We start from the raw sequence: 23,360 nt of genomic DNA, 5'->3' as shown, positions 1-23,360 counted from the left end.
AGAAAATAGATGTTTTATAACTCATGGATTTTGTTTGTTTGCTAACCTGAATTAAATTCAGCCAAAACCAATGCTATTTCCAGATAGGGTAAACTTGGGGCCAAGGTCCTAGCAACTTCAGTTTTCTCATGGAAGATACCATAAGCATCTACAGGCAACAGAGCCAGCAATTTCCCAACACATAAGCAAGCAAGGAAAGAGTGCTCCTACCAACACAGCTATGGAGCCAAACAGCTATTCCTCAGTGCAAACTGCCAAGCTAAGGGCAGAGGAGGCATTTTTAATCTCCTCTGGGTGGACAAATCTCCTCATGATGGTGATATCGCTGGTATGAGATGTATAAATGTGATCCTTCCATCACCAGCTGCTGTCTGGGGGCTGCCTCTGTGGTGTGTTATGAATAGACTTGTCCAGGCACTGCCTGGGACACAAATCCTCTACCACAACACTTCTGGTGCACTTTTCAGGTGTTCCTCCAAGATCAGAAGGTTGTAGCTCCCAGTCATGGGCAAGTACTCTGGCCACACCAATATAGCTTCCATTGAATTAATATCCAAAATAATAATATATAAGGTAATCCAAATGCTGGGCACTGCCTTTTCTTCCCTTTCAGATGTCCTCAGCCTCAGAGTGAGTGATCTGCTCCTCTCCAGCCTCAAAGGAGGGTCTGGATTGCTCTCTGGGGACAAATGGGTTTCTGGGATAGTCCAGGGAGAGAGAAAGGCATCTTTTCAGGACTGGATCTCCCTCCAGAAACCTGCAGGGGCACCCGAATACAGTTTGCCCGAGGGGCTACAAGGGAAATGCCTCTCCAGCTGTGCAATGCTAGTCTGCTGTCCAAATACAAAAAACGATGCAAAATTTAACAAATTCATTTTTTTGTACCACCATTCAGGATAAAGATAAATCAGTTTGTTTCATTACATATGCCAAAAAGTTTCAACCTGAGGTTAGTAAAAAATAATTTATTGATTTCAGTTTGTTCAGTGAGGAAACAAAAGCTATCCCACCCTATATCCAAAAGCATTGAAACAGCCTTTGTTTGAGGAAAGAAAGCAACCACCTGTGTGACAATATGCCAGAAATAGCCACCAACCAAGTCCGTTGAATTGAAGCTATTCAAAGAAAGGCTGTCTTCTAAAAACGAGTAAGAAAATGTGTCTTAGGAACACAGAGGCTGCCTCTGACCCCTGGCCATGAGGAGCCTATTCTGCAGTGCAGGTATCCAGCAACAGGCTTCTCCTGGAGCATCTCACCAGCAGATTGATGGTAGCTATGGTGGAGTCCATAGGTGAGAAATACCACTGAGGGCTTCAGGAGCAGCACAGTGGCACCAAACTACCTACAGTCACCATACATTTTTGGAGTGGGGTGGTTTTAAACTCACTGCAAGGCTGCTTTGAAACATTAGTGGCAGGTTCAGATATTAATTACTGTTGGCACTGCAGGGCCAAGTTCAGTTCCCCGAGCTTTATCCATGTTATGTAGGAGACTATGGAGATACAACCTGATATGTTTATCTTTGAGAAGCACGCTCTCTGACTCAGTCGTGTGCCAGATGTAGCCACAGCTGCAGGAAGTTGTTTATCTGCCCTCATGACCTTGTAGAAGTGTCGGGCGACGGTAAAATCATGTTTTTATTGAGCATTTCTCTCTTCCACTGGAAACTCTTCACCATCAGTTAAAATGCATTTCAAATTCTATAAGGAAGCCAAGCACTGATATTGCAGAGCTCTGTAATCCAATTGTATTTTTTACAGTGTGCTCACTGTAAGAATTTATTTTGGGCACCCAGGTTGAAAACGTTCACTTCACTGATAAAAATTTACTGTTTGAATACCTGTGGTACCTACTGTTACTGATTCCCTTTCTAAATCTCATAAGTCTGTATATTTATTGCTCTTTACATCTCCACATTTTATAGAAAATTAATCAATCACATTATTCTGGAGCAGAAGGAAGAACCTAATGTGCCTTTGGCTGGGTTTTCCAGAACTCCTGGGACACACAGGCACTCAGTGCCCCTAGGACTTCACTAAGAGGTGGACTTTGAATTCTTCTTGGTCCATCAGGAAAATTTTCATTTTTACAATTCTCCAGAGGAAAAAGGATACCATGTGCCAGATAATTCTGTCAAAATAAATTTACAGTTGCAAATGACAGAGCAAGAGCATTTGTCAGTAGAGCTAGATACTAAAATACACTGATTGATCAACACTACGCTGTAAGTGATAGTCCTGAGCATGGGAGAAAAAGGATTAAGCAAAATACAAGTGGTATGTATCCATCAGCCTTATCACTCAGGAGAAAAAATAACAGTGTCATTAGCTAAGTTTCCAAAATAGCCCAGTTTCCTGCTTGAAAGTCAATCCTTCAGAAACAGGTTAAGCCTTCATTTTGTTATGACATGATGGTAAAGTCACAAGGGTGCCTTTGGTCTTTTTCTGTCAACATTAATGTGCTAAGTGAAAATTGTTGTTCCAATGGAAAAATACGTGGCTCAAAATACATTATAATTATCAATGTGTTTTTTAAGGCAAACAGCAGTTGTGTCACAGAAAGATCTTGTTTACAAAAAAAAAAAGTGAGTAAAAGAATTTGGTAAAGCTTTGTTTTCCGTTTTTCCTTCTACTTTTAATCACTTCATTTGAGCCAAATTAACATTCAAATTTTAGTAACTGTTTATCTTCTGCAGTCTTAGAATAAGCAGTGCAATTAATAGGAATCTAGTCACTTGAATATTAAAACTTCCACATCACATTGAAATCAATGCACATTTATTATGCCTGCTGGTGCTGTATTCCATTAGCTGCTTCTGTCTTAGCTGGTAACTTCCAGACATTCACAGTAGCTATGTTTAGACACATTTACTATGTGCTCATGACAAAACCACAGAGGCCTGGATGCTTTAAAGCCTGGAGCAGATCCCTATAAAGATGAGACTGCTCTTGAAGGTTTGCACTGATTGGAGGTCAAATTTGAGAATTACATAATTATTCACAAAAATCTCATTTGTTAGGGCCCAGTATTAATCTGTTTACATTTGGATTCAGACCTGATTTTCTTTTAAGTTACTTTAGTGTTCTTGAAAGGGTTGGGAGCAAATATTTTATTTAGCCACAGGGAAATGACAACTCAGGTAAGAGCAGCATAAATTCCCCACCTGTTCCTATTGAGATGCCTCATTTATTTTTCTGAGAGACATCTTGATGGGGCTGAATGGGTAGGTCTCTCTCAATAGTCACTTTGGCCTTGAACATCTACCTAGCCTCTGGGAAAGGTGCCTGCTAAGATCAGCTGTGGTGGCAGTACCATGGTGAGCATACCTGTGGTGTAAGACTCAGTAATTCCTTTCACAGGGGACACCAAGTAAACATTGAAGTTCAATAACACACTTACCAGTGATACGGGGGAACTGTAAACCTACAGTTAAGTTCCTCTTTCAAGATCTTGTCATTTCCAAGTGCAAAGCAAATCCTTATTTATTTATCTTGGCAATTAGATGACTGAATCACATAGAGCACAATTTTAAAATAAATGTTAGCTTGAGTCTATGCCTTATATGAATCTTTACTTCCTAAAATTCCCTTTTCCAATGGCCAAAGGGCTCTATTCTAGGCAAAGACACTCTCAATAAAAACCTAAAAGTGGACCTAGGACATAATCCAGCTATTTGTGAACACAGTAGAAATCCACTGACGTCACAGAATTATTCTCATACATTCATTGTGACCTATGATGTTGATATGCAAAAGTTTTGAGGAAAGTTTTGAGGTTTCAGTCCAACTGTCAGATAATTGGGTGGACCAAATGAACACACTGTCTTACTAAAAATAAGCTGTATTCAGGTATTAATGGGGTACTAGTTGGTAAATATTTAAACACTAGCAGCTATTGCAATAGGATGGCTTGTGCAATTCTTGGTCATGTAATACAAACTGAGTAGCAAGGTTAGATTTCTTCTCTATATGGCATGAATGAAATTGCTGCCAGAAGACTGGGATTCATTCTGGTGCTCACAATCATAAGAGGGACTCTGCTCAACTAAGAGAGATTCAAAAAACAACCATAAAGCATCTTTCATGGACAGATGCTTCTCATCTGAATTAACAAATAAGAACAAGGATGATTTTATCGTAGGTACATGCATTTGTGTTGAGTCTGCAAGCTGGATTTTTAAATCTATAGGAGACCAAGGTATAATAAGCCTATAGAGTGAGATGTTGAAGCCACACACATTCACATTAGAAACTAAGTGCAAGCTCTTTGCCCGTGAGGGTAACAAATCACTGGAACAACTTAGCAAAGGCTGTGGGAATTCCCCACCTCTGAAAATTTTAAAGTCAAGAGTAAATGTCCTTTATTTTCCTGCAAGGTGTTCTAGGTCAAACCTTCACAGAAGTCTTACATCTTTCCTGGGGAAAAATGGGGCCTGTATGCTCACAGAGGCTTCACAGTCCATGGCACTGTCAAAATTGATGTCACAAAACCTCATTTTGATTAGAATTATTTAAAATACCATATAAGGAAAAAGCAAAAACAGAAAACAGAGATTATCAATTTATTCTTCTCTTGATTAAATATCATGGAAGTGTAAAATTTTTCACAAAACATTTCACCTGAAACTAGTCTAAACAAGTGTTCCAAAGTGCACCATTGGCAAATTTTGGCTAGCTCTGGTTTCAAAATACAGCTTGAGCACTTTGTGCTTGCTGTTCCTTTCTTTGCACAAACCTTCAGTTGAGAGCAATGCAAACTGTGGTGCCATGAGAAACTCAGGCCTGGACTCTTCAGGCAATTTCAACTCAGGCATAAAACAATAAAGTTGATATTTTATATGCAGCATCACTAATGTTTAACAGCTTCTTTAAACACAAGCATTTTAAAAAATGAATGTTCTGATCTTATTTGTTATTTTGTTTCATTAAAGAACACTTAAAAGTTGAACAAACTCTCTTATATCTCCTCTTGAGATTTATCTTTTCATGTCTCTATGTTCTATATTTCTTTTGTTCACACCATAAATCTAGGTTTCAAGCCAGATATTTGTAATAAGTCTATAAAGAAAACAGAAAGAGGTGTGGTAAGTTTATCAGCTTGAACCACACATTTAAGTTTCTGGTGTACATAAAAATTCCAGACTTAAGTCTCTTGACTCTCCCTTCCAAAACATTTCCTGCATGGTTTACAGAAAAAAAAAAAAAAAGAAAGAAAAAAAAAAAAAGAGAGAGAGAGAGACAGGGAGAGGAAAAGAGAAAGAGAGAGGAAGATTTTTGCAGAGGAAGGTCACAAAATACATTTCCATATTTTTTAAAAAGCTCTGCTAGCAGAATGTATTGGATCCTCAGGAGCGGCATGTGCAGACTAGCCCCACCATCCTCCCATGCAGACCAAGGTGGCTGCAGGACCCACCAACCACATTTGATTTCCAAAGTAGAAAGAACAGAGGTAAGTAGGAGGTAGTGGTATTTCTTGCTAAGATTCATGCCTGTTCTTTATTTCCAATGTGGAATGAAGCAAGAAGCCCCTTGTGTTTCTCTGGGAGCCTACAGGAGTCATAGTACAGACAAGACTGGAGATCCTGCAAGGTGAAGGGTAAGGAGCCAGCCACTTCATGCCAGGGCTCAGCTCTGCTGCTGGGCAGCAGTGGCATAGCATGGTGTCAGCCCCACAAACAGGAATCCAAAACACCAGGGTGGAAAATCTTAGAGCCTTTGTTTTTCCTTCCGTGGCATCTCAAAAATCCTGTATCATAAAAGCTAAGTACTTGTCACAGACTTAGAGGAAGTAGCAGAGAGCTGCGTAGAGTTATTTTTATTTCCTCCTAAGTAGCCTCTTCTAATTAATCAGATCACTTTCCAAGTCTCCTTAGATGTAAGTGGGAAGAAACACTGCATGCAGATAAAAGGAAGGAACCAAGCAGAGAAAAACATTCACTGGCATTGCACTTTTAGGTGTGACAAACACTGAAGCTGCCTCTCCAGCAGTCATCACTCCAGCCCGGGTGACTGGGAATTAGACTATCCTTTTCCTGAAGTCCGCAAACAAATTAGAAGCTGTTGATTCCATTAGGAGTGAATTAGGTAGGATAGCAGGCTAAAGTTGTCCAGGTGGAGGTGAAATAAAAAACTACATGTTAGATGCATGTTTACTCAACCAGGATGGATTTTCAGAGGAGCTCGTTGAGCAGGTTGGGAGCTTAATTTAACCAAAGGGGTGGCCGTGATAGGAAACGCCAAAACCAAGGGTTTCCACTGGCCTCTCTGATCACTGGCAACTGGTAGGCAGAGGAGATACTGTTAAAATGGATTTTTCCAGAGGTAGGAAGGAAACAAGTTCTATCATCCCCCAGACACCAGGTCAGGCAGGAGCTGAGGGCAAGCAGAGAGACTTGGCAGGAGGGTTGCATGAATGGTCCCATCAAGATGCAGGAGTGACGCACGGCAGCAGGCTGCCCACTTAGTGGAGCTTCACAGTTCTTACATACGCTGTTCATCAACTCTGAATATAATCTTTAAAAAATAAGGAAAGTTCTGATCTATCTATCCCTGTTCAGCAAAGCCACTTAAGTTTGGGTTTAATCCTTTGCTGAACTGGGAGAGGGTTCTGAAATAAGACCTAAATCATCTGCAAAATAATGGAACTTGCAAGATGAGGAAGAGTTACTCACACCCAGTTAGAGCTGTGACATGCCATGGTCTGTCCTCTTGGCCAGCAGCATTTGTGCACCTTGCCAGGCCAGCCCTCCAGGCACAGGCCCACCATGCAGGATGCCCAGTGTTTCTGTCCCTATGTCTCAAGCAGGGAGAGCAGGAGACAGGGCCACTAACACCTTTCTGAAATGGTATAAACAACTGGCAGTGCAGGTGAGGTCTTTATTACTTATTGCTCGGTGCCTTACCTACCCTGAGCACTGCCTTGGACAAGGCAGCCTAGTAGGTTTTTATTGGTCCTACCTTGGTTGTATTTCTTCTCGCATCTATGGGCTGTGTTGTTGGAAAGAAAAACCTAAATTGTTTACATACTGGTCCAAATTGCTACCATTCTCATCTCCCATTAGTTTACTCCTTTAACTACTTCAGGACTAGGAGTCTTCAGTCAGAATAGTATTCTCTATGTAAAGAAGAGCAGAGCTGTGGGTATAGCAGAGCCAGCACACTGCTCTGTGCTCCTGGAATGAAGAGTAGAGGCACATGCAAGCAACACATCCCTATTGCTCTGACAGACATCTTGTTGCTCTCATTTAAAGGGTTTTAAGGCCTGTCAGGGTAAGACTTCGTTAAAATAAGCCCAGAAATCAGCAGTCTGGAGTGGGCAGCCTGCTTCTCCTCCTAGGTAACAGCACCAGTCCTGCGTGACCTCAGCTTTGTTTTGAGTCTGGACAGTAAGAATATTTATTAGCTGCTGCCTTGATGGCTGAACAGCACACACAATGAATCTGGCCAGTAAGTCGTGATGTTAGCCAAAGCTGCTTGCAGTATCTGAACACGAGGGCTGAGATTATTTATCGTTGGAGACCCCCCACGCCTCAATTATATCTACCCGCTCATAACCGTTTATTTTTCTAGCCTCTAGTTCAGAGAGCCACAGAGCAGCCTATGTCAGTGCAAATCTGTTGGTACAGCACTATAAGTAATTAACTTGTGAATGACCTTTTATTTGCTTTTACCACTTTCAGACTTTTTTTAATCATTTTGCCCAGGCATGCGCACAGACACAAATGAAGTGGGCACCAGCACTCCTGCCTAGCTTGTACCACAAGAAGCCCTTCTGGCTTCTCACGTGTCTATCAAACCAAGAAGACTATTTTCACCAGGAGAATCTGCAGTGTTTTTTTTAAAGTGCTTTAAAACCAGCATCAACATCAACTCCTCAGATTTTGCTGCTGCCATTTTAAGAGATGTGCATCTTCATTCTGTGCCTCTGACTCGGGAGCTAATCCTGCCCCATCAGATCTGGTAGTTAAAGAAAGCTCAGCTCTCATACCTAAAAATCACCAGGTATTTATTGCTGAGTAGTTGCATCTGAATCTGCTTGCAGCATGCAGTGCTCTTCAGGCACTCTTTCTGTCCTGGTTGTATTCAGTATTTATCACACTTCTATAAGGGTTTGTAGTGCTAAGCCTCTAATAAATATTTATTGAGAAAATTACCAATATAATGCCTTCCTGATAACTATTGACTAGAAATTTCCTGTCAAGAGCACACTGGGCAAAAAAAAATTCCTTTAAAATCTGCTACTACCAAAAAAATCAAATAGAAAAGCAAGCCACGATAAAAATTAATCAAACAGCTGGCAAAAATTGGTATAGAAATTTAAGCATATGGTAGCAAGGGAAAAAGGAGACAGCAAAGTAAGGGTTTGCCAGAATAAAAGAAGGTATGTGAGTTAAAGTGGAGCTGAGTCCCTTCCCAATCCCAGTTTCATTCGTAACTAGACTGGGATTTGTAATCAAAAGCTACAAATAGAATTCATTTCCTTGGAATAAAATCACATTCGCTTACACCTTTATTTGGAAACACTGCAAAGCCAGCACTAGTTTGCCTGATTTCCAACATCAGCCTGAAAGCCTCAGCTCAGATGTATTTAGGATCAAGGCCTGCTAAGATAACTTAGCAGTTTGAACCACAAATCATATACTAGTAGCACAGACCTTACCTGCTGTCTGTGCTATCACCTTTTTTGCCCTTTATAGCAATTTGCAAATACTTGTATTAGTAAGAAACAAAGATGTTACATTATCTTTCTGATATTGCACTGAGTTAATCAGATAATGTTAATTTGGCAGAATGATATTTATACAATAGGATAAATGGAAAAACAATTGAATATTCATAAATAGCTCTCATTTCCCCTGTGACATGTTTAAGTTTAGCAACACAAATTATTTTCCACAGCTGTTTTTACAGCTGTTAACTGTACTTAGTAGTTGATAACCTGAAATTCTTTCTAATCACAGGTCATGGACAGTAAGGGTTTATTGAGCCACTGTGTCTTTCCCAAAGCAGGAATATCAGTAAGTATGAATGAATGAAACCTATGCCTTCATGTTTTGGCACAACTCATCAGAACACTGATAACATATGGGAAAAAAGTACACATCCACATTCTGGAACAGGGCAACAGCCCACCGTTTTCAAACATAGCATTTGTCTTGATGAAGCAAGCAGTACCATCTCTGGAACACAGACATTCTCTTTAGCCTGCCATATCAAGGGAGACATATCCAGTCCAGATGATACTGATTTGCAAGTCACTCCTGCCACTTACTAATAGCATTCCAAGAGCCCACTATAAATGTAGGTGATGTTCTTCAAATGTCTTGGTACAGGATTTCAGGTATAGATGGAGTATCTGCAACAAACTTGATAGCATTCATGATTGTCTATGTTCACAATATCACAATACAAAATGGGGAGTCTCTTCTTTCCAAATAGCTTAAAAGGATATTTGAGATGTGAACAGATCCACAGTCAAATCTTGAACCTGCTTCTATCTAGGAACACCAAAGCATAAGGACTTTTTTCTTCCTTTTTTCCCTTGACTGCTCTGGAGTTTTAGGGCTGGCCCCCTGAATGAAAGACAACCTCAACCTTGTTCAAAACAACCTTGTTTTGAAGCAACTTTTACCCTCCTAAAACAACTTCTAACTTCTGCAGTCCCAGAGAACAGTAGCTATGTCTCAGAATCCCTTCTGATTCCCAGCGATTCTTATGAAGCAGGTACCAGCGTCAAAATACTTCCATGTTCACAGTCCCAGAGGGTGAGGAAAGGGCCACTAATGCTTTCCATTTCCATGGAGTGCATCAAGTAGCATACAAATGGTCTTTGTTTCCCCAAGGAAATGTTGACCCTTCCCAATTGTGAGGTATAAATGTTGCTATTACTTTTCTCATTGCTTGCCAAGTTTACTTAGAGCTTTTCCTCTTCAGCTGATAGCCCTGTTAAAACTAATTGCCCTCCATGGCTTTTATCAGCATTAGTCTTTCTTGTCTTGCAGGCCATCAGTGCCCCTGAACCCCCAAATCTGGTATCTGACTCTGAAAGTTTCAACAGGAATCTCAGGGAGAAACCTTTACTTTTGAACTCTTGCCTGGATGCAGCCTGCCTGTTCCAGGAAAAGCCCAATTATTTTGCAAGCAAATATTCTGCCGTATTTCTAAAAAAACACACCATGAAACAATATACAGAAGACAGAAACAGGTGAATATGTCCTTTGAGGAATTTGGTACAGAGTCAAACAATTATTTGCTACTATTAAGGGTCTGAACTCTGTTCCTGCCAAGCCCTGGGGTTGTATCATGGACCGGTGCCCTTTGACAAAGAAGGTATTAACCATGCATCCCTGGAAATTTTAAGTCATCTTCTCTATTCTCATTTTAAGCATAACTGTAATCTTAACTAAAGGTGTATTTATTTATCATTAAGCTATTCTGAAATTCAAAATTATTCAAGTGATAATTACGAGCTTTAGGTAGTTTTCTCCCTTGCATACTTCCTTAAATGATAGTTTTTTGAACTGTTCAAGTGCAGGTTCATATATCAAACAACAGCTTGCCCAGACTTAGCCTTCACAGCATGTGACTAGCCTGTGATCAATACCATATCATACAAGCTGTAATAAAGCTGCTTTTATTCACAGGGTGAAACTCCAAACTGTCTCAGACTTCAAGTTAACTCTGTTGGCAAGATACTTGCTAGCTGTGTTCAGTGAAAACTCAGCTGATAATATAGCTGAGTAGTCTATAAATCATGTATCATGGCTCTAAGAGATGCAGAAGTCACACCTTGAGGTCTATGGTTTCATGTCTATGAATTATGCATTAAGAGCCATGCAAACATAACAGTGTTTATCCCAGGTACATGGCACCAATCCTACACAGGAGCTCTTCTCTTATCAGAGAGTAATTTCTGCTTTCCATCAGCTGGTGAAAACACATTTTCTAATTTGAAAGCCAAGGGCAGGTAGTGATCTTTGAATGGTGGGAAGCACGTTTCAGTGCAAGTTTCTCACATCTCTAAGAGCTTTTTTTTTGTGCTCTGTGCTTTATGCTTTCTTGGTCCCAGTATCTCAGTATTATCTTCCAATGACTAAACCCAGAAGAGCACAGGCTAGTACTTTAACCTTCAAAATGTAGCAGTCTCTTGGCTTTCTTGGTTTATTTTCCCACAAATCACAGAAGTGTGTGAATCTACCCTATTATGCTAATTAGATGAATCAATAAATTATTTAGTAAAGTTCCTAGACCTGGGTACACAGACCAACTTAATTAACATAGATTATCATGTCCCACAATCAAGTATAGGGTCCTCACCCATATTAGCTTTAAGCACATCTATAAAGGTCTGAAGGACTGTAGCCAATACTTGGACTGCTGCTCTTGCGCTACATTCACATTGAATCCTGGCTCACAGAGATTACCAAGAAACCCACCTGTAGCTATTTTACTCACAAAGCTTTTTGGGCTTTGCTAGTAAATGAAAATCTTCATTGGGGAAAACTACAAACACAACAAAACAAACAAAAAAACCCAAAAAAACCCCCAAAACAAAACTGAACAAAGGAACCAGCAAAAAGTACCTGGGTAGCTGAATAATTTTGCTGTTCTTGACATAATATCAGTAAATAAGACTATCAAGTCTAGATGCAGGGAAATCTGCTTTGGACTGGAAAAGTAAGCAATGCTGGTTTTTGTCCCACAGAGACAAATTCCTTTGAATAATATGGTAGTTTGAGTTGGAAATCTCCAAAGCAGACCTTTGCTCTCCAGCCCCTACAGGCATTTCACAAAGCACTATCGGACATTACAGTCCACAGTGGCCCCACACAAGTCCAGCTTTCTGATACATAGATTTGAGCTCTCATCTGTTTTCTTCAGCATTTTCTAAATGGTTCAGGCAAGGCTTGACCCTCCTTCCCACCTTTTGCACAGCATCTTTTCACCCTCTCTCAGTTCTACTTGGTGAACAAGTTTTGTCATAAGTGATCTATGACAGCAGTCTATAAATTGTCCAGGCAGGTCTCCTTTAACAGGCAGGAAACATGAAGCAGTTGTATCTGTCTTAGTGATCTGCCTTAGTTTTTGGTCCTTCTCTGGTAGGGGAGTTGGACTGGATAATCTTCAGAGGTCCCTTCCAACCCCTAATATTCTGTGATGCTGTGATTTACAGATAACTCTCTTGCATGGCCCAGGCCTCTGTGAAAAACTGCCTTTTTATTTTATCTCAGTGAAAGCCTCTGTGCATGACATTGAATCAACTCCAGATCTGGCAGCATAAATAATTTAGGCTATTTTTATTCTTAATCTTTTAAGATTCTCTTTCCATCAAGAGGATCTTCACCAAGGAGAACAATTCAGCTCAACAGCTGACACATCTGTGTTTAGGAAGCAAAAAACCAGGCACTCAAGAGACACCTGTCTCCATCAGTTATATTAGAAACCTTCCTAACTAGTTTCAGCTAGTTTCACCTGATTTTTACATGAGTAAAGTTAGGCAAGCTGAACTCCATCCATCAAGATGGAACAAGTGTCACGGAACAGAGAAAAAAAATACTTGCCATGAAAAGCTAACTTGCTACTACAGAGGTTTGCCATTTTCAAATTACAAAACCTGGCAATTTTCGAATTTCAAAACCCCTTTTAAATTACAAAGCATTTGTAAATGCTATCGGTTTATCAACTGTTCCAAACAGCTAACGCCAGGAGGGGCTGCGAGGTGAGAGCCCCGCAGCGCGGCTGTGGAAGGAAGACGGGAGAACACCCGGAGGGTCTCCCGGGACCTCCAAGGCAACAAGAGCCGGAACCCGGCGCAGGCGGGCGGGCTTCGGGTGAACCGAAGAGTGCTGGTGCCACCTAGAGGGAATTATTCGCCTAAAAAGTGGGAAAATCATTACCACACGTGGGTGATAAAACGTGCCACAGATGTGAAGCACTGGGGAAAAAAAATCTAGAGAGAAGGGCTCTTAACTGTTGTGCAAAAAAAGATAAACAATTATGAGAAGCAGCAGCAAAGTGCAACTTACATCTTCTCAACATAAATTGCAAATAAAAACACAGAAGGTATATTTAAGATGACCAACTTCTGATTCCTCTCCCCTTCAAACCATTTCCTGGCCTCACAGCTGTATTCCTTCCCTTCTTCCTCCAATTATCTGAACTCTGAGGAAACAGCCGGCAAAGTGACCACATATGGGGGTTGGATCCTACCTCCCTGTGCTGCTGTAGCTCCGGCTGGAGCCAGCTGGGAGCAGGGGTGCCTTGGGTGTCCAGGAAGCACCAACTGTGTGGCCAAGAAAGCCTGAGGGATTCAACTTCACAGCCTTCTGCTGACCACTGGCTTTGCCAAATGACCCACCTGAAGCCTAGCATCTGCTTGTGTAACTTAAACCAGCTCTGCATTATCGCAGGAAAAGAACCAGCATCCACAAGAAAAAGAAGGATAGGTGATAAATGTAAGTAATTGTTTTTCTCTTAACATCGAACCTGCCACATAGAATCTATGGTTCACTGTGGTAACTACAGTGGTCACAATAACCTGCAGGGATACTATGGAGCTTGGGGAGGTGATGCTGATGGGTGAACTCAACAGCTCTTTCATAGTAGACTGAAGTAATTTTTTGAGGAAGTGTTCACCAAAATAATGTGGACCACAGTGCTTTCCTCACCCTTAAGCAGCTGCACATGGTCCCTGACATGGCTTGGTCTGCAGGTGCAGCATTCATGCTAAGCATCTTACTTGTCCCACAGGAAACACACCGTGGTACAAGTGCTGGAGCCAAGGAATAAGACATTAATAGGGACCTGTTCTGTTTGTTACAGCTGTAGTTTTCCTCACACACCAATTCCTCTCCTTTCCCACCTATGTATCCTGATAGCGTGTGGAGCAAGTCCTGGGTTGTGCCATTGCCTGGCTCTGCTACTATTAACACTGCAGTCAATACATCACAGATGGTGACACAGGGTGCCATGAAGAGTAAGTGCCTCAATCGTACTTTGCTACAGACCCACACATAGAGAATTCCTGTTCTCTGTTCCTTAAATAAAGGTCAGTTGATGGAAGAGTATTTGATATTAAACATTTGCTAGTTTACTCATCTCCATGAGAGCTGTACCTCTCTAATTAAATTCAGGATATATCTGAAGTGCCAAAAGTTGGGTACCTGTCACCCCAATGGGGAACACAGCATGATGCTCTGCGTCACTCTGGGTCTGTGTGACTGTCCTGCTGTTGTTCATCAGCTCCATCCCCCAGCAGCCCACCTGCAGGCCCTCTGGTCTCCACTGTCTAATGGGAACCATAATGGGAACACATTCCATATCCTTCACTTCACAAACACCCCTAAAGCTCACAGGAAAATATAACTGGGGTGCAATGGGAACCAAGGAACTGCTCAGTATGCTACAGAGCCATGCCCTACACCCAGACAGGAGTCTCCTGACCATGATTTCATGAAAATGGCACCTGCACTGGCCACCAAAAATGCTGACCTAAGCTCTTTTAAGTTTTAAAAGTTTGCTGTTCAGTTAAAGGAAGGATCTCTTTATGGGCTAGACTGTTGCTCCTCCTTGCCTTGTCTTGTGACCAGTCTGCAGAGACAAGTCTGTAATGTGTTTCCTTGTTTCAGAGAGAAGCAGAGGCTGAAGACACACACTTGCCATGCTTCAGAGAGACATGCTGCAAGAGCAGACAAACTCCAGCTCTAAGAAAAGTGCAGTACAAGAGGACACAGTGCCTCGAGTCAGGACGTGCAGAGGAAGCATATTGCTGCCCGGACCCGCAGGCTGTCCCAGGGAGTCCCGTGCTGTTGCTGCTTGCAAAGCAGGCGTGGCTGCTCCCTGCTTTCACACGGCCTGCTCTGCCCAAACCAGTCGCCACAGCAGCACTTCCCAAACGTGGCTGTGTGGGACACAGAAATAATCACCTGCTCACGTGCTCCCTGGGACAAGAGCCATGGCACAGTGACTGTTGCCTGAGCTTCTCAGGGTGCAAGGCTGGGGAGCAGACGGCAACAGTCTCCCCCCCTTCCCAGCGCTGCCCAGGCATGCTCTCCTGCCCCTCACCCACTGTGCAATTACTCACATGTCATCTGCTCCCCTCTCCCACTTCCCAAAAACGTCCCCCCACCCGCCTCGTATCTTCATCTCCTGCCAATTACCCAAAACAATTATCTGTTAAATCCCCAAACCAGATTTAGGATTAAGTTACACAACTGGAAAGATGATTAGACTGAGCTCCAAACCTGGACATAAATTATATTGACATTAAAATATTTATGATAACACATTATGTAGATATAACTGGAGAACCATCAACCTATGTTTTAGCAGAAATTGTGAACTCCAATTATTTTTTCCAAAGCCATGCTACTGATGTCACGAGTGCTTTGTGGGATTCACTCACAGGATGGATCCATGTAGTCATACATGCGTTCTCAAAATAATATACAGGATTGATAGTTCTGTTTAGGAAAGTACAGTGGTAAGATTTAAAATTTTTCTTTCAATCCAGCCTGATCTACACACACACACAAAGATAATACATAGGTTTGGTAGTTGGCAAAGATGCAATCAAAGTGCTTATGACAGAATTCAATCCCATATGGGAAAAAGTCACCAACACTTTTAAAAATACCATGGAAAGCAACACTACAAAGGCAGCCAGTGTTGTGGAAGCATGTAAGTATCAACAGAAAGATGATTCCACGGTAGTTCGAAGTAGCACTACAGCCTAGTAAAATTGTTCTGTACTTCAAGATTTGGAAATCAAATTTTGTGACCCCCGATACAAGCAACATGAAGCAGGCTGCTGAGGGGTGAGCAGGCAACTGAGCTGAGCCCCGACACGGGAACTCGGCAGGATTCCAGGCAACCGCCGGCAGGTCGGCCGTGTTCCCAGAGCAGGCCACGGCGGGCTTCCCTCTCCCAGCGCTGTTACCTCCGCGGCAGCGTTCTGCTGCTCTGCAGCGGCACGAAACGGCGCGACGGGGAGAGCGCAAGTGCCGAGAGACGCAGCCCGCCCCTCCGCCCCTCCGCCCGCCCACCGCAGTCCCGGGGCCCGCCGCTCAGGAGGGCGGGCGGAGGAAGGGGAAGCACCGCCCTAGGTCCCGGCCGCCCTGGGCACGGTGGGCGGAGCGGGCCGGGCCGGGGCCATGCCGGCGGTGCTGCCCGCCGCCTGGGCCTCGGTGGCCGCCGCCTTTCTGCTGGCGCTGCTGCTGGCGCGGCGGGCTCCGGCGCGGTGGCCCGGGTGTGGGCTCGGCCTCTCTGCCTTCTTCCAGGATCTGCTGCGCTACGGGAAGACGAAGAGCGGGTGCGGGCGCCGGCCGGGCTGGCTGCGCCTCCTGCAGGTGCCCAAGAGGTGAGGGGCGGTGCGGGGGCCGCGCCCGGCGTGCGGGCTGCCCCGCGGCCCGGGCACAGCTGCGGCTTCTCCGCCCGCGCGGCGGGGCCGTGGGAAGTCGCCGGCATCTACGGAGAGCACCGCGTGTTTTTATAGAATCGGGCTAGTTTTATTTTTTCAGAAGTGTTGCTCTGTTGTTGCAGATGGGGAACCGAGGAGCATAAGGACTGCAATCGTGCAGAGTCCGCATGTCCCACGTTGGACAAAAGCCGAATCCCTTGAGTCCCAGTCCTATGCAGGATCTGCAAAACAAACCTTGCAAGACTCAGGTTAGGGAGCTGGGAATGTGGGCCTCTGAGTGTCACTGTGATGATGCAAGTATGCTGCGAGTTTACTGCCTTAATCTGTATTCTCAGTTGGCATCTTCTTCCTTAAATATTTATCTTTTAAAAATACGTGCCTCAGGATACTAGTAACAGCATATTAACATCTGGGTCCTGTGTGAACGGTCTCTAATGAGGCAAAAGAGCTGCTGTGTTATCCAAACACTTCTCTTAATAGATGTCTAAAAGGATGGCAGATGGAAAAGAGGAGGGGGAAAAAACCAAAACATTTACAGCTTTCTACATGCTGCTGGGATTTCATAATTTTTGATCAGTCCAGATTGATGACTACAACTAGCTTTTGACTTGAACGTGGCAGTACCTTGCAAGGCCGGCAGGACAGGACTGGGAGGCTAGTCAGCCCAAAGATCTGATAGCCCCTGGTGTAATGATCTTCTTATCACTGACACATTTTATATGCATAGCTTTCAAACCAAATGTTAAAAGGTTTGTGACACAGCTTGTTATTGGTGGAAAGGTCGTAATGTAGTATCTTGGTTATCACACGTCTAGTCATAGAAAATACTCAGGGATGCCTTCAAGTTCTGTGGTGCCCTTACCAAAAGTAAGGGCTCGTAAAGGCTTTGTCTTGATTGCAGCATATTCTTAAGATAGGTTCTTGATTGAGTTGACCTTTCTCCAAGAGAAGTTTCTCACTGCCCCTTCTTGGGGAAGATGGTGTCTGAAGAACATGGCTTTTTCAGGGAACTGGTTTCAAGCTCTCAACATCTGTAAAGTGATTCTTTTGCTTGAGTAGTGAACCCGTAACCCTGCCAGCTGGAAGGCTAGAGAAGATCCTGCAAGTAGTCATTGAGGCATTCTCTCTTTTCATTCATTTGTCTCTTGTTTCCAAACAAGAATTGTATTTTCACTAGCCTGAGCTTGTTTTTAACTGACATTCCATATTGTCAAATCTTGTGATTCATTTTGCATTGGTTTGGCAAATAGCTAACATTCCAGTCCTGAGGGATGACACATGTACTTGCTGCAGTGTTGGATTGCTCTGTAGTTCAGACATGTCCCCAGTGTAATTGGGATTGCTGAAAGCTCGCAGGACATGTCTCTGCTAAGCTGGCAGGGCTTGTTTGTGTGCTGGTAGCAAAACAGCAGTGCACATGGGGAAAGTTCTCTGGCTCAGTGGTGAGACAGAAGTCTACTGAGTAACAGGACAGCAAGGAAAGAACTTGAAACTTGGAGCTGGCAATGAGTTTCTATCAATATACAAATTCTGTTTTTCATCTAAGTGAAAAATAAGTGAGAGGGGCTAAATTTTACTTTTGCTGTTGCAAATCAGCAGGGCAAATGTTGCTGTCTCTGCTTGGGAGAAGGAACTGAGGAGGAGGAGTGATCATCTGAAGGGGCTACCAAACACTAGTGGGCAGAGTGCTCTGGAGAATGCTGGGTTGCTTGCTATGTCTGTGGTTCAGACTTGGCCTTGGTATTGCTGTTGGGAGATACCCGAGCTGTTTTGAGAGGGAGGGCTACTTTTATTTGGTTTCAGTAAGCAAGGGTGTTGTACCACTACAGTCCCCCAAAAGAAAAGTTTACACATTCCAGAGAAATATAGCCTTCTCTGACTATACAGTTATATCCTAGTTTTGTACCAGTTACATTGTCAAGACAGGGCCATCAGCATCTTCCCGTGGTACATATTTCATCTCTGTGCATGTGTTTACAGAGGTCCTGTGTTGTATTCATAGAATGACTTTTAGTTTTAAAAGCAAAAAGAAATACTGGATCACCTAGTTTGAGCTGGATATCACAGGCTGTTTAATTCCATCCAGTTATTGTCTTGAGCATAATGTCTTACGTTTCAATAATGCATAATGTTCTTTTATAACTGCATTATGGGGTTGGAGGAATCTTTGCTTTCCTCAAAAAAACATGTGGTCTTTGCCTTGTAATCACCCAGTGGTATTGATGGTCTTGAGTTTTTTTCTATATGATTGTTGCAGACCTTGAATTTGCAGAGGAGCAAGATTTTAGTGCACAGCTGAGTAATTATTTCTGAGTGCCTTTTACGATATGCATTTGTCATTTATGAACTTTTAACACATCATGTAATGCATCCACTAGAACTGAGGAAAGTTGGAGCACTGCCAGGTGCAACAGCATGGAAGTGCCCAGAAAATTAATTAAGATGTGCTTTCAGTGGTGTAAATTATAAAGAAAAAGATATGCACATCGTGCTGATGTAAGCATTGAAGAATACCTTTGCAATGTGCAATTTACACTTTCTCCTCTTTAGTGCAGTTGTCATTGGTAACATAAACTAGGTTAGAGGTTAATCCAGGCAGCATTTCACTGGGAGAAGAAGGTGTTAGGGTTATTCCTGCTTGGTACCACTGGAGTCCCCAAGTTCTAAACTTACGATGTGGGCATCAAAAGGGAACATACCATCAGGCAGGCACATCCTGCAGCTACATTTCCAACTAAGGAATGATGAGAACATTACTGAAGAGCACTTTTGTTCCCACAGGTGGTTTACTCACTTTTATGTGGTTTCTGTGCTCTGGAACGGCTTTCTGCTGATCTGGCTTTTCCAAGTGGAGTTCCTCAGCTGGTCACTCCCATCATGGATTCAGCAAGTGCACTACACTCTTGGCAGAGATTCTCAGACTGAGGACACAGGCAAGCATTCCAGCTATTATGCTGCAGCCATATAAATACTAGAAAGCTACACTACCACTCTATGCTGAATTTGTATTTTTCAAGTGCAGCTTTATCAGCTGCTTTTAAATTATACTTCAAGGGACTTTCCTGGAATACTGTGTCCCTTCATGATTATTCAAGATAGAAATCGTTCTGATTTATGGATATGATGGCTTTTGGTAGACCTTTTAAATGAAAGGGCCATGCACCTTCTAGAAATAATCTTGCTGCAGTCAGCAGTGCCTCATGTGTACAAGTATTTTCCCTGGTGCTCAGTTAATTTAAAATGAGGGTAAAACCTTGCTGTGAGATGGGGAAAAATTAGTCTTTTTGAAGCCCTGTTGGTGTTAAACTGTTCCTGTTTGTCTCAGAGTTGCTGTTTTTTATCTGCAAGCAGATAGTGAGCACTTCTCTGCACTCCTGGTTCTCCTGCTGCTTTGGTTGCATAGCTGTCGAAGACTTGCAGAATGCCTCTGGACCAGTGTGTTTTCCAGTGGCGTCATTCATATTGTGCAGTATTGCTTTGGACTTGGTTACTACCTTGCTGTTGGCTTAACTGTACTATGTCAAATGCCTACTAACATCAGGAGGGGTAAGTGCCTGCTTAGTTATTACCAAAGCATTTTTGCTCCCATTTGTTTCCGTTGTGGCAGATGGTTTTGTAGAGGGCTGCTTGTGTGAGAAATCTTAACTGTTAAGATGTAAAAATGCTTCCTGGCATAGTTCAAAGTAACTACATTTCAGTATATCACAAAATCAACCAGCATTATGCATACGTGCAGACACTGACCCATGCTTTCATGTTAACAACCACTGTTGTTTCTTGAAAGACATCTCACATAGTTACTTTTCGGGATCATAACTGATCAGATGAGTCTGCAAGGCTGTCTTGGCCACCTCCTTAGTTTTTCACTGAGAACTCGCTGCTGTTCTACCTGGTGTCAGTCACTTCTTTCATTTGGTACTGTAATGTCTCCATTAATACATCAGAAATGTGAATTACATGACTTGTTTCTGCCAACATATTCCATTGACTCTCACAACTGAGCTGCTGTTTCCCTCACAGAGGACTGTGAACTGGCTGTAGCACTTCTCTCATTACTAAAATGGTCATTACCAAGCATGTAACCTTGGGGCAGTTTTTAACCACTTCCAACCACATAATCTCTAGTTTAATCCAGTGATTTTTACAAAATAATCTTCAGGTCTCCTATGTGTAGATAAAGCCTTTTTCTAGCTGGACCTGTCTTCTGTTTTTCACGTCTTGTAGATTCTTAGAGATGGTGTACTCACTTGTACATTGGAAATCACCCTTAATGCGGTTAACATTTTTTGAAGGCCTAAACAGTTCACACTGTTCGTGCATGCGTGTTTGTGTATACGTGCATGTATGTGTGTGTCTCACTCACTGTGAACAAGGCAAACAACTATGTACTTGTGTGTTGACCTGAGCCATGACAGCGTCTTTAATTAGAATGATAAGAATTACAGTGTTGAATATTGAGGTCTTAGAGTATCAATTATTTATCAGTTGTACATCATGTGGAACCTCAAACTGGTGGATTAAAAACTAGGTATTGTTAGTATAGAGCAGTTAAGGGAAGTGAACTACCAGCTGAGCACTTAAATGATGCAGGAAGAAGTATCAGAGGCTCACTGCTAGAATTTTGTAAGACAGTAACATTTAAAAAATGTACACAATATTTTGAGATGATGCTTGGAAGGTATTTCCTGGCTTTATATTAATGAAACATATTTCATTCAGGAAGAGAGCTTTCTGTGCAGATCCGGTGGTATCACATTGTAGGAGTTGCGATGTACATTTGGGCCTCCCTTCACCAGCACAGATGTCTTGTGATTCTAGCTAATCTTAGAAAAAGTAAATCAGGTAAGATATTTCATTTCTGCCAACCATTTACTTAGCTGTGGGTTTTTTGGTTGTTTCAATAGGCTCCTGTAGCATCTAATACCTTAAAACAGGAGTATTTTTCAGTTCTTGTAGGGTGGTGCTTTCTATAAGACTTCTAGTAGATTAAATGAGGCTATTTGGAAAAGAGATCAGATGGCTGAATAGGGGGTGTATGTGTCTCAGTCTGTACATAACGTTTTAAATAACTTAAAATTAAGGTGTAGCTTCTAGTATCCTAAGGACAGACACATGCTAGCACTTAGGACTTGTGCCACTCTTCAGGGACCTCACTTCTGTTTCTATGCAGGCTAAAAATAGGTTTCCTTGCTCTGTATTTGTTCAGACAGCCAGAGGTGACATTTCATTAAGAAGTGCAACACTGCCAGATCAGATGGAGGTGGATGGTGATGATAACTGTAATTAAAAGTTTGTCCTCAACTGATTTCTTTCTGTTTGCTTGCAGGAAAGGTTGTAAGTCTGAGCCACAGTGTGCCTTTTGGAGACTGGTTTGAGACAGTTTCTTGCCCTCATTATTTTGCAGAGCTCCTCATATATGTATCTATGGCCATCACACTGGGATTCCACAACGTGACGTGGTGGTGTGTAGTGATGTGTGTTCTTTTTAACCAGGCACTGGCTGCTGTTTTGTGCCACGAGTTCTATCAGAAAAACTTCAGCTCCTACCCAAAGCATCGAAAAGCTTTTATACCATATGTTTTTTAGGTTATTTATTCTAAAGCATCCTGATTCCAAACTGGGAAATGTTTTCTATAAGGGAATAAGAGTTGTTTATTAAAGCCAAGGTAAAATCGTACATTTTCTCTTAATTCTAGCTTAAAAGCTCCTCCATGTTACCAACTTAGGTGGGGAAGTGTAAGGTCTCTGCATGTCATACAAGCTAAAAAAAAGGTTTACTGAAGACCTTAATTCTAACTGAAGATATGCTGATTGGCTCTTTTCTGTTTTATAATTGTATCTTATGCATAAAACTCTTGCTGTTGTGCAGCAAGGCAAAATAACATACACATGAAAACTGTGTAGTGATAGGAGGGTGCAGGGTGTCATTTGGACGACTGTATTTCATGCCTTGTCTAATATTTAAGTATATTTTTTCCTGGTCTCTTTTCTTTGAATCACTTCAGAGGGAGGCAAATTGTGTATTGTCTTTATACGCTTCCCTGTCGATATTTAAAACCAGTCAATGCTCTATAACTGCAAGTACAAAAACCAGTGGAGAAAGCAGCACTGGAGGAATGACTCATGCTCAGCAGTGGCGATAAACAGACTCAGTTGCTGCATTATCTCTTCTGCACCAAAGTCAGTATTTATTCATTGATGAAAACTCCTTGTTTATCCCTCAACTGGGAAGGTCACAGAAGGTTCTTGGTCTAGAGAGACGGTAGAAGAGAATTTGCAAAAATAATAATATTCTTGGTTATGGTTTTGTCATCCTTACAGGGGGTTATTGGAATCTTTCCTGTGTTGGAGGGGGCAGTTAAGCAGGATGGCTGTAACCACAACTACAGTGTTTTTTAAATAGCCTGTGAGAGCAGATGTAATGAACTGCAGAGGCCGAGAACACAGAAACCTGTACCTGACAAGCATTGCAAAGAAATTCTTTACTGGGGAGGTCATGTCATTCAGCACAAGGGGCTTTTTTGCACTTAACCATTTAATATTTTGGTCCTTCTCATGATACAGGAATGAATGACCAGTTTGTGTGTGGTATATGGATGCTGGTGTTTCAGCATGTTTTCTACTTAACATGCGTGTATTTTGTATATGAGAAGAATTTTTATAATCTTAACTATATCTTACGAGCTATCTAATTAAAAGTTTATTACACCTTCTATTTCCATGTTGTCTAGTTTGTCAAAATTTAACTGTGTATTTGCAAAACACGAGCAATTATTTTGCACGAAACGTCGTGCTGGGTCTCACAACCCTCTCTGGATCAGTAGCTCCAGAGCTTCAGGGCACCGGGGAACACACCGAGCCCTGTCATGGGACCGCATCGGGAGCGGGTTCCCGGGAGGCTCCTTGAGCCTGCCTCCGAGCACCGCCTGGTTTACGGCTGTTCT

The 23,360-nt window shown here is 42.4% G+C and overlaps 1 protein-coding gene across 1 annotated transcript; it reads left to right on the top strand.

Annotated features, from left to right (window-relative positions):
• Window positions 1-16,123: 16,123 nt before the first annotated feature.
• SRD5A3 (steroid 5 alpha-reductase 3) lies at window positions 16,124-23,131 on the top strand. Its single transcript, XM_051619937.1, has 5 exons — window positions 16,124-16,356; window positions 19,198-19,349; window positions 19,768-19,962; window positions 21,136-21,258; window positions 21,743-23,131. Exons 1-5 carry the CDS (start codon window positions 16,151-16,153, stop codon window positions 22,000-22,002), a joined length of 936 nt encoding a protein of 311 aa, XP_051475897.1. The 5' UTR covers window positions 16,124-16,150; the 3' UTR covers window positions 22,003-23,131.
• Window positions 23,132-23,360: the final 229 nt, after the last annotated feature.

The sequence above is a fragment of the Apus apus genome, chromosome 4 (genome assembly GCF_020740795.1).
Source record: "Apus apus isolate bApuApu2 chromosome 4, bApuApu2.pri.cur, whole genome shotgun sequence".
In the NCBI taxonomy this organism is placed as follows: domain Eukaryota; kingdom Metazoa; phylum Chordata; class Aves; order Apodiformes; family Apodidae; genus Apus; species Apus apus.
The sequence above is the reverse complement of the archived record's forward strand: the minus strand, read 5'-3'. Positions and strand labels throughout refer to the sequence as shown.

What these genes read in the sequence shown, in the direction of transcription:
- SRD5A3 (XM_051619937.1), top strand. Translation starts at nt 16,151, where the DNA reads ATGCCGGCGGTGCTGCCCGCCGCCTGGGCCTCGGTGGCCGCCGCCTTT. An exon ending in CTCCTGCAGGTGCCCAAGAG is followed by an intron (nt 16,357 to 19,197) that starts GTGAGGGGCGGT and finishes TTGTTCCCACAG; the next exon opens with GTGGTTTACTCACTTTTATG. An exon ending in TTCTCAGACTGAGGACACAG is followed by an intron (nt 19,350 to 19,767) that starts GCAAGCATTCCA and finishes ATCTGCAAGCAG; the next exon opens with ATAGTGAGCACTTCTCTGCA.